At 40.5% G+C, this 16,182-nt stretch overlaps 1 protein-coding gene across 4 annotated transcripts in view; it reads left to right on the top strand.

Moving 5' to 3' along the window:
• The window catches only part of NRF1 (nuclear respiratory factor 1), a 136,230-nt gene that overhangs the window by 81,697 nt on the left and 38,351 nt on the right, over positions 1–16,182 (top strand). For 2 of the 4 annotated variants that reach the window (XM_060020873.1, XM_060020872.1), the window contains 4 exons: positions 2,856–3,014; positions 4,034–4,231; positions 5,280–5,381; positions 11,845–12,002. In XM_060020873.1, the coding sequence (XP_059876856.1) occupies positions 2,856–3,014; positions 4,034–4,231; positions 5,280–5,381; positions 11,845–12,002 (617 nt within the window). Of the gene's footprint in view, positions 1–2,855; positions 3,015–4,033; positions 4,232–5,279; positions 5,382–11,844; positions 13,383–16,182 lie in introns of those variants that run through there. The other 2 variants (XM_060020874.1, XM_060020876.1) reach the window with 2 other exon arrangements.

A 16,182-nucleotide genomic window follows, 5' to 3' on the forward strand; every position in this document is an offset into this window, starting at 1 on the left:
TCTGGAGCCTCAAAATTCCTCATCTCGGGTACATGCAGAGCAAAGAGAGAGGAAATGGGAGGAGAAGGGTACTTGGGAATATATAAGGATAATGCATTGTTGGACAGCAAAGTAACGAAATTTACAAGTGGAAAATTTCTAGCATAATAAGAAATATTGTTTCATTTTGGCCAGATTAAAACTTTCAGTTTTAGAAAATCTTTTTTTTAAACCATCTGTGATTTCCACATAATCTTTACTATTGATTGCCACTGGCATGAATTTAATATCTTTTTTCTTTGCTGAGTGTGCCCTGGAAGGAGTGGTATTTTCTACTCTCTGCTGGTTTGAGGTGGGCTTACTGACCACGCCGGGCACTTGAAGCCCATCTAGAGCCCTAAATTAGAATGAGAGGCCGGGAAAGCTTGTTGCAGCCCAATTAAAGGATAGCCGGAGAGGATAGGCTTTACCTTTGCTGATCCTGTTGATTGTCTCCCCTGCGGATTAAAGACAAACCTTCCTTAACAAGCGCATTGAGTAGCTTGGGTTTCCAAAACTCTCCAGGACCAGTAATTAATCCAACTGGTAATGAGAGCACAGTGCTGAATTCTGGAAAGGAATCATTTAACTCTTTCTATACTGGACAGCTCATTTACCCTTATTAATATCCCTTTATTAGCACTAGTTATTTGGGACAGTATGAAAATAGTCTGGTGGAAAATTGCTTCTTTCAGTGAAGTCACATTATCTTTGCACTTAAAAGCAAAGATTGTCCTTCATCTCTAAACTGTGCAGTCTTGAAAAGTTAACTTTTGTAGTAGAAAGAGCTTTTTGCCTCTTGTTTGATGTAGGGGCAAATTTTGTACAGTTGATAGTTAGTACTTTAAAAAGCTAAGATCTGACTCTGAATTAGAACTTATTAATTTCACTCTGGGCCCATTTTTTTAACTTAATGAGGTTTTTGCCTGTGGAAGTAACCTTTCCTTTGTGCTGCTTCCGTTTCTCCTGCCTCTCATATTAGCCTCTACTGTCTTCTTCCTGGGGCTTTGAAACATTTCCCATCCAGAAATTCTAGCACATAAAACATCTTTTAAAAACTTTCATTTTTTGTTAATTTAGAGATATTTGGCCTTCTTATTTCATTATCTCCTCACTCTGCTGGGCGTGGATATAAAGAACTCTCCTTTTGGAGACTGGTAATGGGATTAAAAGAGAGAGGAAGACTTATAAAAGTCTGTGGTATGAGTTTATTTTGTTTATGCATCTGAGAAAGCTATTATTTCTTTATATGAAGAAATATAAATATTGTGTGTGAGGACTAAGCCTTTTCCTTCTCTATATAACTGAGGCTAGAAAAAGACACTCCCAGGAAGCCAGGATAAAGGGAAAAATGACTTTGAGATGCACTTTCTTAAAATAACTGAAGAAGTGACCTCATGAGCCAGCTGATAGCCTGGGTTCGCAAATGGATACATTTCTATTAGCCTGCTGCTTGATGCCACAGAGCCAAATATATAACGGAGTATATAATACCCTATCCTGCAGGCAGGAGACTGTCTGGGAGATGGGGGGTACTTAGATGGAGGTGAAATGGCAGGCTTGGGGCAAGAATTAACGATGTAAGTACAGTCAGCAAGAACTATCTTTATTAGGTAAACATTACTGATTTGGTTTCATGCTTCCCTGTTATGTACTAATTTCTGTCATCTTCTGGTAAAATAGTATTTAAATGAGAACACTTGATATTTAAATAGGCTCTTTAATACAAGTTTTGCTGTACTCATTATCTCATTAATACTTAAGTAGTCCCATTTCTATTTTTTTTCTTTCTCTATTCTACGGCTACAAGCCCGTGTCCTTGCGTGTGACTCATGCTAAAATTGTCCTCTCCTTTTGGTCTTAAGAGGCACTATGAGTGTGTTCTTAGATGAAGGATGCTGCTTATCTCTGGTATGCTATAGACCACCAGGTTCAAAGGAAAGCAGTAGGTCTGAGGAGGAAGATTATAACTTGATAAACTGCTTCTCTTGCCAAAAATCATTGTCAGCAATTGAGAATATTCACAAAGTAGGCTCCCCTTCTCCCCCAGTATACACGCACAGCGTGGTTACCATGCCAGGCGATAAAGAAAGGTAGTTGTTTCTGTGGTTTAACATCTGTCTGGTCTGGATTTGATTTGTAAAATAAATTTGAATGAAATTCATTAAGATCAACACATGCTTCATTATGTATATCTATATGTCAGACTCATAGACATTGGACTATCTTACTAGAAACTTTTTAGAAGAGTTTTAGGGTTATTTTCCCTTTTTATTAAGTAAAGCCCATTTATTTTCATATATTTTGTGACCAATCATGTTACCAAACTCTCATTGTTTATAGTAGTTTTTTCATTTTATTCTCTGGGGATTTCCAGATACACAGTCATACCATTTACAAATAGTGGTGATTTTATCTGTTCGTCACCTCTTATTTCTCTCATCTAATTGTTCTGATTACTACCTCCAGAACAACATGTTGAAGACACGTTGACCTTGACACCATAAATGCATGGACGTTCTAGGAGGGAAATAAGCTATAGCATCAATAGTACCTTAGGGGGCGGAAATCAAACATGGGGACAGATATTCTTGATCTTATAGGAGCAAGTGTATGAAATACAGCTTAAGATGTACTTTACCAACATATGTATAATTCTCCATCACCCATGGAGCTATAGTGACCTATGAGAAACAGACGGTTCTCACAGTCACATTTTGGGGCTCTCCATAACGCTCCAGGAAGGCTGTCTTTTATAATCTTAGAATTTGTTGGGAGGCACAAACACATCCCAGACGTCTTTCATGACTACTGATGACCACACTCTTGTTTTCCAGGCCCAGCTTCGGGCGTTTATTCCAGAGATGCTGAAGTACTCCACAGGTCGGGGAAAACCAGGCTGGGGTAAAGAAAGCTGCAAGCCCATCTGGTGGCCTGAAGATATCCCATGGGCAAACGTTCGGAGCGATGTCCGCACAGAAGAGCAAAAGCAGAGGGTGAGGGTTCCTCTGGCCTGAGTTTCCTATTGCTTTTCCATTCTGAATCAACCACCTCATTTTTATTATTCTACTTCTTATGCTATAAAGTCTAAAAACATTTGTGTAATAGTCAAACCTATCCCCCAAAAGAGGTTTGATATTCTCTGATTTATAGCCTTTCCCATTCATCACTCCATCACTGTAAAGACTTGGGATGGCTCTGTGAATTTACACTTCTCTCTACATAGTTGCCTTTTGGAGCAGTTTTAATTTTATAAGGTGCTTGGAAAAACTAACGAAACTTGAAGTAAAAGGTATTAATCACTTTGAAGACTTGAAATGTCCTTATTTCTGATTAGCAAGCATCACTGTTGAAAATATAAATATAGAGAGATGTGAAGTTAGTGAAGTCTGCTGATAATGAAACTTATTTTAAAAAAGAAGAAAGACTAAACCAGGTGTCCTCCCTTACTTGTTCTGCATATTCATTTTTTTCAGTTAGCTTTAAAAATCTACTGAGGATCTCAAATAAAGGGACTTCCCTGGTGGTCCAGTGGTTAAGACTCCACACTCCCAATGCAGGGGGCCCGGGTTCGATCCCTGGTCAGGGAACTAGGTCCCTCATGCTGCAACTAAGAGCCCACATGCCACAACTGAAGATCCCACATGCTGCAACGAAGATCCCGTGTGCCACAACAGCAGACCTGGCACAACCAAATAAATAAATATTTTTTAAAATCTTAAATAAAATTCTTGACGAAAGAGTAACCTTCTTCTGTGAGAAGTTTAACAGTTGGCCTCAGGAAAACCCAAAAGTTAAACCCGACTTTGATCAGGAAGGAAACCAGTGTGAAATTGTTGGTACTTGGTGCTGAATTTCTTTATGTCCAAATCGGTCTGTGGGAAATAATCCTGAGAGAGTTACTCCATGCAAGTTTGGTTTGGTTTGATAAATAAGCAGCTGCTTATTCCACAGTAGAACTGAATAACCAACATTCTTTGTGACTTAATGTGCTTTTCTGGTCTTTTGATGACAGGTTTCATGGACCCAGGCACTACGGACCATAGTTAAAAACTGTTATAAACAGCATGGGCGGGAGGACCTTTTGTATGCTTTTGAAGATCAGCAAACACAAACACAGGCCACAACCACACACAGTATAGCCCATCTTGTACCATCACAGACTGTAGTCCAGACCTTTAGTAACCCTGATGGCACTGTCTCGCTTATCCAGGTGAGTAAACCTTCTGGTTACCAGATTGTGATTTCTGAGGCAGATCAGTGGGCACCTCACCTCAGACTGGAGAAAGTTGTCTTTTTTTTAAAAATTTATTTAATTTATTTATTTTTGGCTGCGTTGGGTCTTCATTGCTGTGTGCTGGCTTTCTGTAGTTGCAGCGAGTGGGGGCTACTCTTTGTTGTGCGTGGGCTTCTCATTGTGGTGGCTTCTCTTGTTGCGGAGCATGGGCTCTAGGCGCATGGGCTTCAGTAGTTGTGGCACGTGGGCTCAGTAGTTGTGGCTCGCATGCTCTAGAGTGCAGGCTCAGTAGTTGTGGCACGTGGGCTCAGTAGTTGTGGCTCGCATGCTCTAGAGCTCAGGCTCAGTAGTTGTGGCACACGGACTTAGTTGCTCTGTGGCATATGGGATCTTCCCAGACCAGGTCTCAAACCCATGTCCCCTGCATTGGCAGGCGGATTCTTAACCACTGCGCCACCAGGGAAGCCCAAGAAAGTTGTCTTTATATAAATTCTTGTATTAATTTTATACAGCTCCCCAAGATCTTCCTACCTGAACTCTATTTTTTGAATAATATTTTAAATTGTTTGCATTTTGCTAAATACAAAGCTATAGATAGCATTTCTAGACATTTCCAAATCAAAGCACTGTAAAAATGGCTTCTTTTTTTTTTTTACCATTTCACTCTCTCAGTGGCCAGGAAATATTCCTTCTGAATTACCACTTCTGAGGTGAAACGCAATTTGTTGGTAGATAGAGGGAGCGTCTAAAATTCAGATTGGGGAGAGAGTAGAAAGTTGGTTGACTGACACTGGGCACCAATGATGAAACATGATGGCTTCTCATAGTGACTTATATGGTTGAAGTAAAACTCTGAAACTCATGTTAGTGTCTGAGATGTGATTTTAGTAATTCGTTTCATATTACAAGGCATATTAATCATTACCTCTGCTGAATTTGGGATTATCTGAATCTTAACTTCTGAGTAAAGGAGAGGTTGGAGGATCCATCCACTGACACATCACTTTCCATGTTTTTTCTTTAGGTTGGTACAGGGGCAACAGTAGCCACATTGGCTGATGCTTCAGAATTGCCAACCACAGTCACTGTTGCCCAAGTGAATTATTCTGCTGTGGCTGATGGAGAGGTAAGAAAGGATTCTGTCTGTTTCCACTTAAATACTCAAATGTATAGGTGAGGGAGAGGGAGGGTCCAGAAGATGAAGAGACTGTAAGTAGCCCACACGTCTGTAGCATTGTTTTATTTAAACCGTTTAAGACATCACACCATGTCAGTTTTGTGAAGCAGCTTACTCTGTGTATGTTAATTATAACAATCGAAATTTATGGATCCTTATGATTCAGGCATAACTGTCAGGAACTTACAATTGTATATTTGTAACATAGGATTTAGTACTTTTATGCTGTGAATCCCAAAGAATTTAATCTTTGGACTTTATGAAAAAAATTAGATCATTAAAACTAAAGCTGACTAAAACATTCTTTGAAGGGATATATATATTTGTAAATCAGTAGACATGATTTATTGCATTTTAAATGAGCCTTTGAAAAGACTTCACAAGAAAAATCCTTTCCTGGGAATTCCCTGGAGGCCCAGTGGTTAGGACTCGGTCATAGCGCTTTCTTTCACTGCTGTGGCCTGAGTTCAATCCCTGGTCAGGGAACTAAGATCCCACAAGCTGCGTGGCACGGCCAGAAGAAAAAAAAAAAAAGGGACAGGAAAATCCTTCCCTATCAAAACTGAGATAATTATGGGATGTTAACTTAAAGGAAGGTAGCTAACCTTTATTGACACTCGGTAAACTAAGCACTCCTCAACCCTAGGAAGTACAGGTTCTGTTACCATCTTTGCTTTATACATGATGAAACTGAAAGGTTAGGTGACTTGCCCAAAGGCACAGTGTAAGTGCTGAAGCTGGGTAACGCAATTAGAAAAATGTTGTCTAAGCTCTGAGCCATTAGTGAAGTTCAGGAAAGGGTTTGTTAAGTCACTGTGGACTTTTCACCTAAAGGTTATACTTCCGAAATTTGAAAAATAGTCAACAAATGTCAAAGCAATATCAGAAATAAAGCTAAAAATATTATCTCACCCTTGTTCAAAACCATGGAATATTTCCACTCAGAACACCACAAAATCACTATCATTTGTGCATCTCAGGAAAGGGAGAGAACTGATACAGGGTCATGGCTAGCAAGGTGAAGAGAGATACAGCAGGCTCCTGTCAGCCAGCATGTGTTGAGCCCCCCGCTGTGCTGCAGTTGAGGTGTTAGATACGTAGTGTTGATTTACACAGGAACCCAGCTCTCAGGGAGAGAGAAGCATCTGCATAAATGAACTGTGGTTCCTGCTGTCAGAGAGGCTGCAAAGTGGTCTGTAGCTTCAAGAGAGAGTGTTTCCAGTGAGGGAGCCTGGGAAGGTTTGGGGCAGGAGCTACCCTTTGCTGTTCCAGTATAGAAAGGTAGAAGTCAACAGATCTACTTTTAAAGGTATATAAACATCATGAAAGAGAATGGATTAGCTGAGGGGAAAATTCGTCAGTCCCCACACACTAAAACTAGAGGACAGACACTCCTTGAAGTGTGAAAGAGGTAGCAAAGACAGTGGTGGGTACATTTATGGGATTTGTTACTTTTTACTTTTTGACTCAGTCAAAGTTATTTAGGCATCTCCCTACTGAGTGTTTCCTGGGTACTCTCTTAAAGAAAGTAACTTTGAGTTGCTTAAACACTTCTCTAGAGAGTAATTCTTTGAAACCCATTTTACAGAATAACTTCACACAACCAATGTATCCAAAAGTTCATGGAAAATATGAAGGATACAAAAACCTCAGTCACATATCTATGGCTTTTCCAGCACACTGATGTCGTTTGAAAGTCATCGTGTGGAAGTGTGTGAATGATATATACAAATAACCTGTTGGTTAATACCCAGATTCAGTCAGATTAAAAAAATTCTAACCCCACACTTACAATGAAACAAAAATATGAAGAAAAGAAGCATAGGTTATCTCAGAAAGTGGCAAAATGTTTTAGAGTCTATAGTTTGCTTCTATGTGCCTTCTGATTAGATGTTGACATGGTTGTCAGCATCTTAGTTTTGAGCCATGAGGACTGTAATTAGAATATCTCACTGACTTGGGACAGATAAGACCATATCAAGCCAACAAAGCATTGCATCAGGTGCCTCAGTAGAAACATCCTACTGCCTGTATGTAGCATTGTTTCTCCAAGGAACAGAAAGTTATTTACAAAAATAAACAATACCTATACTTCTGGAAGTTTTAAGGTTATTTTGTTATCCTAGCCTTGCCAGTGAGAGCTCTTACATTAGATCATACTGCATTTAACATCCAGTTAGTTGCAATTGGTTACATTTATAAGAAGGACCTTCTGTGGGCCTGTCTCTTCTGGTAATAAAATGGTCTCCCAACTCTGAGTACTCTGTGTGCTGAGAATATCGAATAATCTAAGTAGTTATAAAGAAACCAAAAGAATCTCTAACCTAATGCAACTTAAAACTAATTAGGGACACAGAACAAATTACATAAACATTTAGAAATGAATAAGAAAAGAATTTCAAAATAATATGAAATAAACTATATATATTGATTTCAAAATACACAATTTCCATTTTGATGGCATATTTACAGTACAAATGGATTTGAGAATTTATTCTGTGGTAAGACCACCAATTGGTATGGGTGATATTAATTGCATTATGTGTCAGAAAAATTGAAATTTGAAAGAGAAATGATATCTGATAATAGTAGGTATGTGCTTCTGTTAGAAGAAACCAAAGTACAGAGACATTAGAGACGTGAATTTTAAACTGAACCATCAACACATGTAACAGTTTTGAAGTAGCACAGCTTATTTTAGGTGGGGTTTTTTTGAATATCAATTTATGAATATCAATTGAATATCAGTTTATTTGAAATATAGGTATGCTGAAGAGCAAGTAGGGAGATCTGAATAAAGGAACATGTTCTTCATCTATCCATTAAGTACATGCTTTCTGAGCCCTGTGCCAGACACTATGTATACTATAGGTGGAGGAGAGTAAAGACCATTCTTGGGCTTCCCTGGTGGTGCAGTGGTTGAGAGTCCGCCTGCCGATGCAGGGGACATAGATTCGTGCCCTGGTCCGGGAAGATCCCATATGCCGCGGAGCGGCTGGGCCCGTGAGCCATGGCCGCTGAGCCTGTGTGTCCGGAGCCTGTGCTCCGCAACGGGAGAGGCCACAACAGTGAGAGGCCCGCGTACTGAAAAGAAAAAAAAAAAAAAGACCATTCTTGCTCTTAAGGAGCACACAGGTAGGTGGTAGAGAAGAACACATCAGAGAAAATGGCAATCAGATAAGGATCTAGTAGAAGCAAGCCCAGGGTACTGTGGAACCCAGAGGAGAGGTCCTGAGCCTTGGACTATAGGGAGTTGTCTTTAAGTGGAGTTGTCTTGGCTCTAATCTCACCTGAGCTCAGACTAGAGGGGTGAACAGGAAGCAAAGGATGGGAGTTGTGTTCCTCTCAAAGGGAGCATCACATGCAGTGCATCACAGTGTGAAAGTGTGGAAAAGTGTGGTTCACGGTAGCAAGAGAGACAAGGATAGCCACAGTTTGAAGGGCCTCACTGTAGTGGGTCTCTCAGAAAAGCACAGAAGCTAACTGTACATCTTCTGAATATCTTTCCCTTCTAGAGTTTGTGGCCTTTCTCTGGGACATGGTGACATCCAGGCATAGATAACCACACAGTGGCTCCCAAAAGATGGAAAGGGAGCACAGCAAGAGCTCAAGCAAACACAACTCTAAAGCACTGAGACTCAAGAATAGGAAATTCCAAAGAAGCGTTAACACTTAAGCTGATTTATTTATTACCTGTCATTACTCTGAATAGAAATCTCTTCATCTGCTTCTTCCCACTTCTCCACCCTTTACCACCATCCATTAATCTTTTGTGCCACAAATTTAACTTCCTTAAAGTATACTGTGTATGGCAACATTCTAATACCATTTTCACTACAAATATAGCTGTAACCGAATGTATATGTATTAAGTTGCTGCCGTAGAGTATGAGTACTTGAGAGAGCTGCACTAGGCCATACTCAGCAATGGGATGGGCAGAAATATAGAGGGGCAGATCTGGAAAGAGGAAAATGCTACAGGGCTGGCCAGCTTCAGCTGGTGTTCTGAGTGGAATCATCAACCATCTATGGATTGGCAGTGTAACTTGCCATCTAAAGTGGCGTTGTTTGCAGTGATGCTCATTGGAATAATGAGATCAAAGAGGTAATACCTTAAGAAGCAAGAGTTTCGTGAATTCCTGAGTGGGCAACTTTGCATCTCTACAGGAAGGAAGTAGGGTATCTCTGGCTCTTAATGTTGGGCCCTGGAGGCTTGCTGGCACAGCCCACTGTCTATAAGAACTCAGGGCAAATACTAATGTAGCTCAAAGGAATGTCTCATTCTCTGGGGAGCTTTTGACAAACATTTGGAGGAGCACTGTGACAATCCAAGTATAGCAATAGAGCCAAAGCGGGAGGCATTTTATTTTATTTTATTTTAAATTTTGTTTATTTTATTTTTGGCTGTGTTGTGTCTTCATTGCTGTGCATGGGCTTTCTCTAGTTGCGGTGGGTGGAGCCATTCTTCGTTGTGTTACGCGGGCTTCTCATTGCGGTGGCTTCTCTTGCTGTGGAGCACGGGCTCTAGGCGCGTGGGCTTCAGTAGTTGTGACACGTGGGCTCAGTATTGTGGCTCACGGGCTCAAGAGCGCAGGCTCAGTAGTTGTGGGGCTTGGGCTTAGTTGCTCCGCGGCATGTGGGATCTTCCTGGACCAGGGCTCGAACCTGTGTCCCCTGCATTGGCAGGCGGATTCTTAACCATTGCGCCACCAGGGAAGTCCCGCGGGAGGCATTTTAAGTATCTGTGTCTCCTAGAGCTTGTGACACTTTCTTTGGGACACAGTAACATGAAGGCACAAGTTGACCACTCACTGGGCCCCAGAAAGAGCTCCAGTAAACACAGCTAACATCCTGAGACCTGAGTCTGTAGAAATAGTATACATGAGCTGCTTGATTTATCACCTACCGTATTTTAGAATAAAAACTGCTTTCACTACCCCTGTTGCTTTTTGGTTTTGGGTGGAGTGGTGGGGGCGGGGGGCGAGGGGATACTTAACCAGTATTTATTGAGCAAAATGGACTGAAGTAGCTAGATTCAGGTATCCAGGACTGAAAAAAAATCTCTAAATGGCAAAGCATTGTACTAAAGTCAGTGGTTCTCAACCCGGGGCAACCCCTATACCCCTCAGAGAGGACATTTGGCAAAATGTCTGGAGATACTTTTGATTATCATGACTGAGGAGGATGTATTAGCATCTACCGGGTAGAAACCAAGGATGCTGCTAAACATCCCACAAGCCACAGGACAGACCTCACAACAAAGAATTATTTAACCCAAAATGTTAATAGTGCTGTTGTTGAGAAACCCTGTTCTAGATCTAGAAAAGCTGAATTCTAATCTACTCTATATAACCAGATAGTATGTTTTTGTTTGTTTGTTTTGTTGCTTGTTTCGTTTCTTCATAATTCCTCCCCAGTAAAAGAAAAGCAGGTTTTGCTACATTAAAAAAATTGTTTACTGAATTTGGCAGTTTCCATCAAAAATAAAAATACAAAATAATTTTGATGTATAATTCCACTTCTAGGAATTTACTCAGTAAGTAGACTCACATAAACTATACAAAGTTAGTGTATAAGGATATTCATCACAGTACTGTTTGTAATAGCAAAACGCTGGAAACTACCTAAATGCCCATTAAAAGATGTCTGGTTAAGTAAATCATGGTGTATCCATATAATATAATGCTATGCAGCCATTATTATGAATCATGAATGAGTGAAGCAGTTTGATACATTCCAAAGTAAAATCATTTCAGAGCTGTATTGTTTATGAAAAAAAGCAAGGTACAAAAAGCATGTAGCAAGTACTGCCATTTTTCTTGAGTGTGTGTATGTGTATGTGTAAATATGCTCACATATCAAGAGAATATCCCTGCAAAGATGCATGAGAAATAGAGAAATAGGTAACAACAGTGGCCTTTGGGTGAAGGGTCTGGAGTACTGGCATTATATTCCCTTTGGTACAGTTTGAATTTTTTTAGAATTATACTTATGATTTATTCAGAAACTTTAATTTTAGAATAGGTACTATATTGATATGACTCAGATATTTCAAAATTTATGTAAAAGGTTGCAATGGAAAATCTTCTTTCTGCCTTCTATCCAACCTATTCCCACAACAACTCCCTCTGCACACACTGAGGAAAATATTTTCAATGGTTTCTTTTGTGTGAAACTCCTTCCAGAGTTTCTTTACGCAAATATAAGCAAATTCAAATATATATTCTAATACCCCCCTTTTTAACACCAAAGATATGCTAAAAACCCTGTTCTATACGTTGTACTTCATGTTAATTTAAAAGTATGTATGTATTTGGCTGAGCACATAGCAGTTTTTTAGAAAAATGACTTTTAAAAATCATAATCCTTTTGTGAGTTTGATTTTTTAACTATCATGTCCTTTTCTGCCTCAGGTGGAACAAAATTGGGCCACGTTACAAGGAGGTGAGATGACCATCCAGACGACACAAGCATCAGAGGCTACCCAGGCAGTGGCATCATTGGCAGAGGCTGCAGTGGCAGCTTCTCAGGAGATGCAGCAGGGAGCCACAGTCACCATGGCACTCAACAGGTGGAGGCAGGGGTGGGCGATAAAAGAGGAGGTCGAATCTGTCCCTGTATACAGATGTAAAGAGAAATGTTGTACCTCAGTTTGTCACAATTGGCATTTGGAACTTAATACCCTTAACCCATAGGATACTGTAAGTTGTTTTATAATCAGCCCTCACCTACTGCATTCCCATCCTATCCCATCCCCAGCAACCAGTCCAGCCTGACTTCCAGCTCAAGCCTTCTGGTCAAGGGACATGGGTCCCTTTTGCTTTATCCTATTCTGTGCTCCTTAACAGACCAAAAGCAGCAAGATGTAAGTACTTTGTGTTTTTAAAGGGGCCAAAGGATGTAATAAAAAATCAAGAAGCTTCAGGATTGATTTTCCTTTTATCCTACTAAGAAACTGCTTTTTGTTATGGCTATTAATCCATGTTTTAGCTGGTCAGGAGCTGACTTTACTGACTTTCAGGAGGTTTGTTTCCCTTGCTTATCAGTGACTTCGAAATAAAATAAGTTTTGGATTATTGGGAGAAACTGAATTTTTTTTCTTCAGATATGTTTAGGAAGGATACTGCAGAATGGAATACTCTAGTAAGAGGTAATTTCCAAAACTAAATTGTTTTGTTCCGTGCTTGGTTCCTTCTATTCGTTGTTGACAGAAAAAAATCATCCCCATATTATTATTCTTGTTGTTCATTGCTTACACAATTTTATTTTCAATGGACCCAGACCTTTTAACTAATGGTTAAGAGTGTGTGCTTTGAAGCCAGGCTACTTGGGTTTGAATCCCAGCTCTGTCACTTACTAGCTGTTTGACCTTGGGTGATTTACTTGAGCTCAATGCCAAGGCTTTCCTCTATGTAAAAGGGCGGGGGGGGGGGTAAAAACAGTGCCTACTTTGTAGGGGTGCTGTGAGAATGGGAAAAGTCAATGCATGTGAAATCCTTAGTTCAGTGCCCAGCATATGGTAAGGTTGCTGTTAACATTATGTGCAGCAGCTGTTAGCCTCAAATAGTCTTTGAACTCTTGCGACATGCCAGCACTCTACTGGGTAAGGCTGTAAATAAAGAATGCTCTAAGATATAATGTCTGCCTTAAAAGAAATCATACTGTGAATGGGGAGATTGATTTAAGTAAAACACTTAGCAAACGTATTACTCAGAGTGTAATTTACTGTCCAAATGTATGGTGTAGACTATGAACATAGTAGGAATTCAGAGTAAGGGGATCACTTCCTCCAAAATATGAAAATCAGCTGAAGTTTAGGTTGGCTGTGGTAGACACTAGAAAGCCTTGATAGGCTTATGTACAGAAGATTTCCATCAAGCTGTATAGTATAGTGGCTGGGAAGAAGGTTCTGAGGTCGTATAGATTCAGGTTTGAATCCTTCCTCTGCCATTTAGTTGCCATTTGATCTGGAGAAATTTAACCCCTGAGCATTAGTCTCATCATCATTATAATAAGGATAATTTTCATCATGTAGAATCATAAAGATTCAATGAAATGATGTATATAAAACTCTTGTCAAAGTGTCTGGCCTGTAATTAGCATTTCAAGAATTATACTTATTATCATTTAACTTATATTTTAAAATTTGTCTACTTAGAATTGTTTACAGCAAGAAGAGATTAAAAGTAGAAGGCCAGTTAAGAAGAGGCAGTCCAGGTATGACTTGTCAAAGGCGTGGAAACTAGTAGTAAGAGTGGAGATAAAGTGACTGATTTTGAAGGAAGTATGGTAAGGACTTGGTTGGTCAGGTATAAAAAACTGAAACATACACAAACGCTTCTCCTTCCAGAGTTACCAGTGAGTCCCTGAGTGACCTGGGATAGAAACTTTTTTCTTAGCCCATTGAACCATATCACTTTTCAGTAACATGAAAGTCTTATTTGATTCCTTACACTTTGACTCAATCCTACTTGTACCTTTGAGAGAGGACACACAGATAAACTTCCTGAAAGCTATGGCCAGAGTGAAACCCTCCTTCCTTTTGGTCCGGTAACCCCTCACTGTAGCATGGGGTCTAAAAGGCCACCATCAAAGACCAGAAAAACTTCATTTCATCGAGCCAGCACCTTTGCTATTCCAGTGAAGTGGGAGTGTCCTGGGAACCCTGTACATAGTGGAAAACATGAGGCACATTCTGGCTCCCTTTAGTGTAAGGACCAGAGCTTATTTCTAAAGGCAAGGAGGGTAATGGTTTCCCCTGAGGGCTTGTTAACACACTCAGATGCAGCTGAGGTGGCTATAGTGTTTACTCCAAAGGAAGGAGAATATGGTTCACTGTGGCATGTAGGAGTAAAGAGATGTTGAAATCTGTTTGCAATCAGATAGTTCAACACCCCATGAGTGTTGGGGGATGGTGTGTTGCAGCCTCTGCTGAGGGTGAAGAAACCAAGCCTGGCAGTGAAGACTAGACTATAGCAGGCTACTAGGGGAACATCATGGGCTTCTAATTCCAGGAGCGGTAACCCACTGTCTAACGTCAGGAGGATTGGACTTAAGACACAAGCCCTTTGTGTTTGCTTCTCTATGGGATGAGACCCATTCCCAGCCTCTCCAAAGAATTCGTTGCTGGAAGTCGTCTTAGTGAAAAGTACACTGCGTGGTACTTTGTTCCTGTGGTAACAAAACGATTTCCTAGAGCTGCTCCCTTCCAGCCTCTCTTTTTCAGGTGCAGATGGAACAAGCATGGTTCTCTAACAATCACCTGCACCTCTGCTGCACTGTAAACAGCAGATGTGGGTGCAGAGCAAAGAGAGAGAGGCAGGCTACATGGAATGGCAGCTGGAGAACAAGAAGGCAGAGGGGTTCTCTCAACTGTTGAGGGGAAAGGGGATCAGGACAGGTGCAAGACAGACCTTTTTTTCAACCATGCTGTTAAAAGAATTTTGTATAGCAAGTTAGAATGAGGGCCCCGGGCTCAGACAACCTGTAGCCCACCCTCCATACCCAAAAGGGGTATGGAGAAATTGTCATTTAAAAATCTAGAAGCTAGTTAATTTTAATTATTTTCAAAATACAGAATAAATTAACACTTTTAGGAAGGAGATGGAGAGAGAATCAAAGTGAACAAATGAAAAGCAGAGCGTCACACCTCAGACCTGTTCACCCTGAACAACCAGACAGGAAATGAAATCATCATTTGCTTGTTGCAATACAGTGATTAATTGGAAGTTTCAGGTCGTTGGTTAAGTTGTCCTAGACTTACATTCCCTCTTACACAAGTCCTGCAAAGCCAGTACAGTCCTTGCACATAGAGACAGATACATGGTAAATACTGGTAGACTGAATCTACATTTGCTCTGGTAGAAATTTATGTGATGTTGTTGACAGGAAGACAGTTTTTACTGAGTGTCTACTGTGTGTAGTGCTGTGACTCAGTGCTATGGGGAAACAAATGCTCAAGAAAGTTAGAGTTGCTGTTCTTTTGCTGTGAAGAGACTTCGCTTAAAGAAAAGAAGTGAATCATATTTTTAAAGAAAAACTCTTACGTTTTTTTTGTTTTTTTTGTTTTTTTTGTTTTTGCGGTACGCGGGCCTCTCACTGTTGTGGCCTCTCCTGTTGCGGAGCACAGGCTCCAGACGCGCAGGCTCAGCGGCCATGGCTCACAGGCCCAGACGCTCCGCTGCATGTGGGATCCTCCCGGACCGGGGCACGAACCCGTGTCCCCTGCATCGACAGGCGGACTCTTAACCACTGCGCCACCAGGGAAGCCCAACTCTTACCATTTTTTAAAATGAAAATATTGACTTAAAATTAGAGATCTTACTAAAATAAAACATGGCTTTAATATATGAACTTGTATTTATTTGTCCAGTAACATGGGATGGACAACCTAGATCAGAAATCCTCTCTGGAAATAGAGGACAGGGACTATGCAACTGCCTCTTTTTCCTATAGGTGAAGGTGGGACACTTGCAGATAAAACGTTGACAGAAAAAAAGGTGGGGGGGGGCTTGTTAGAAACTTCTCATTTGTAACTGGTTTGGAAATGACTTTTGTTGAAAAATTGCTAAGTGGTAGCTTAGAGACATTTTGATCCCTACTCACCTTTTAAGTGAAGGTAACCTTTTTCTCGCAGTACAATTTGATCACTTTCCATGAAGTCTAATGGTTAGAATAGACTTGGGAATGATAGTCTGCTGACCACAGGCATCACCATTGTCTTTTGCACCATGTAAAAGATCCATCCATTG

Source organism: Delphinus delphis, chromosome 9 (assembly GCF_949987515.2).
Source record: "Delphinus delphis chromosome 9, mDelDel1.2, whole genome shotgun sequence".
In the NCBI taxonomy this organism is placed as follows: domain Eukaryota; kingdom Metazoa; phylum Chordata; class Mammalia; order Artiodactyla; family Delphinidae; genus Delphinus; species Delphinus delphis.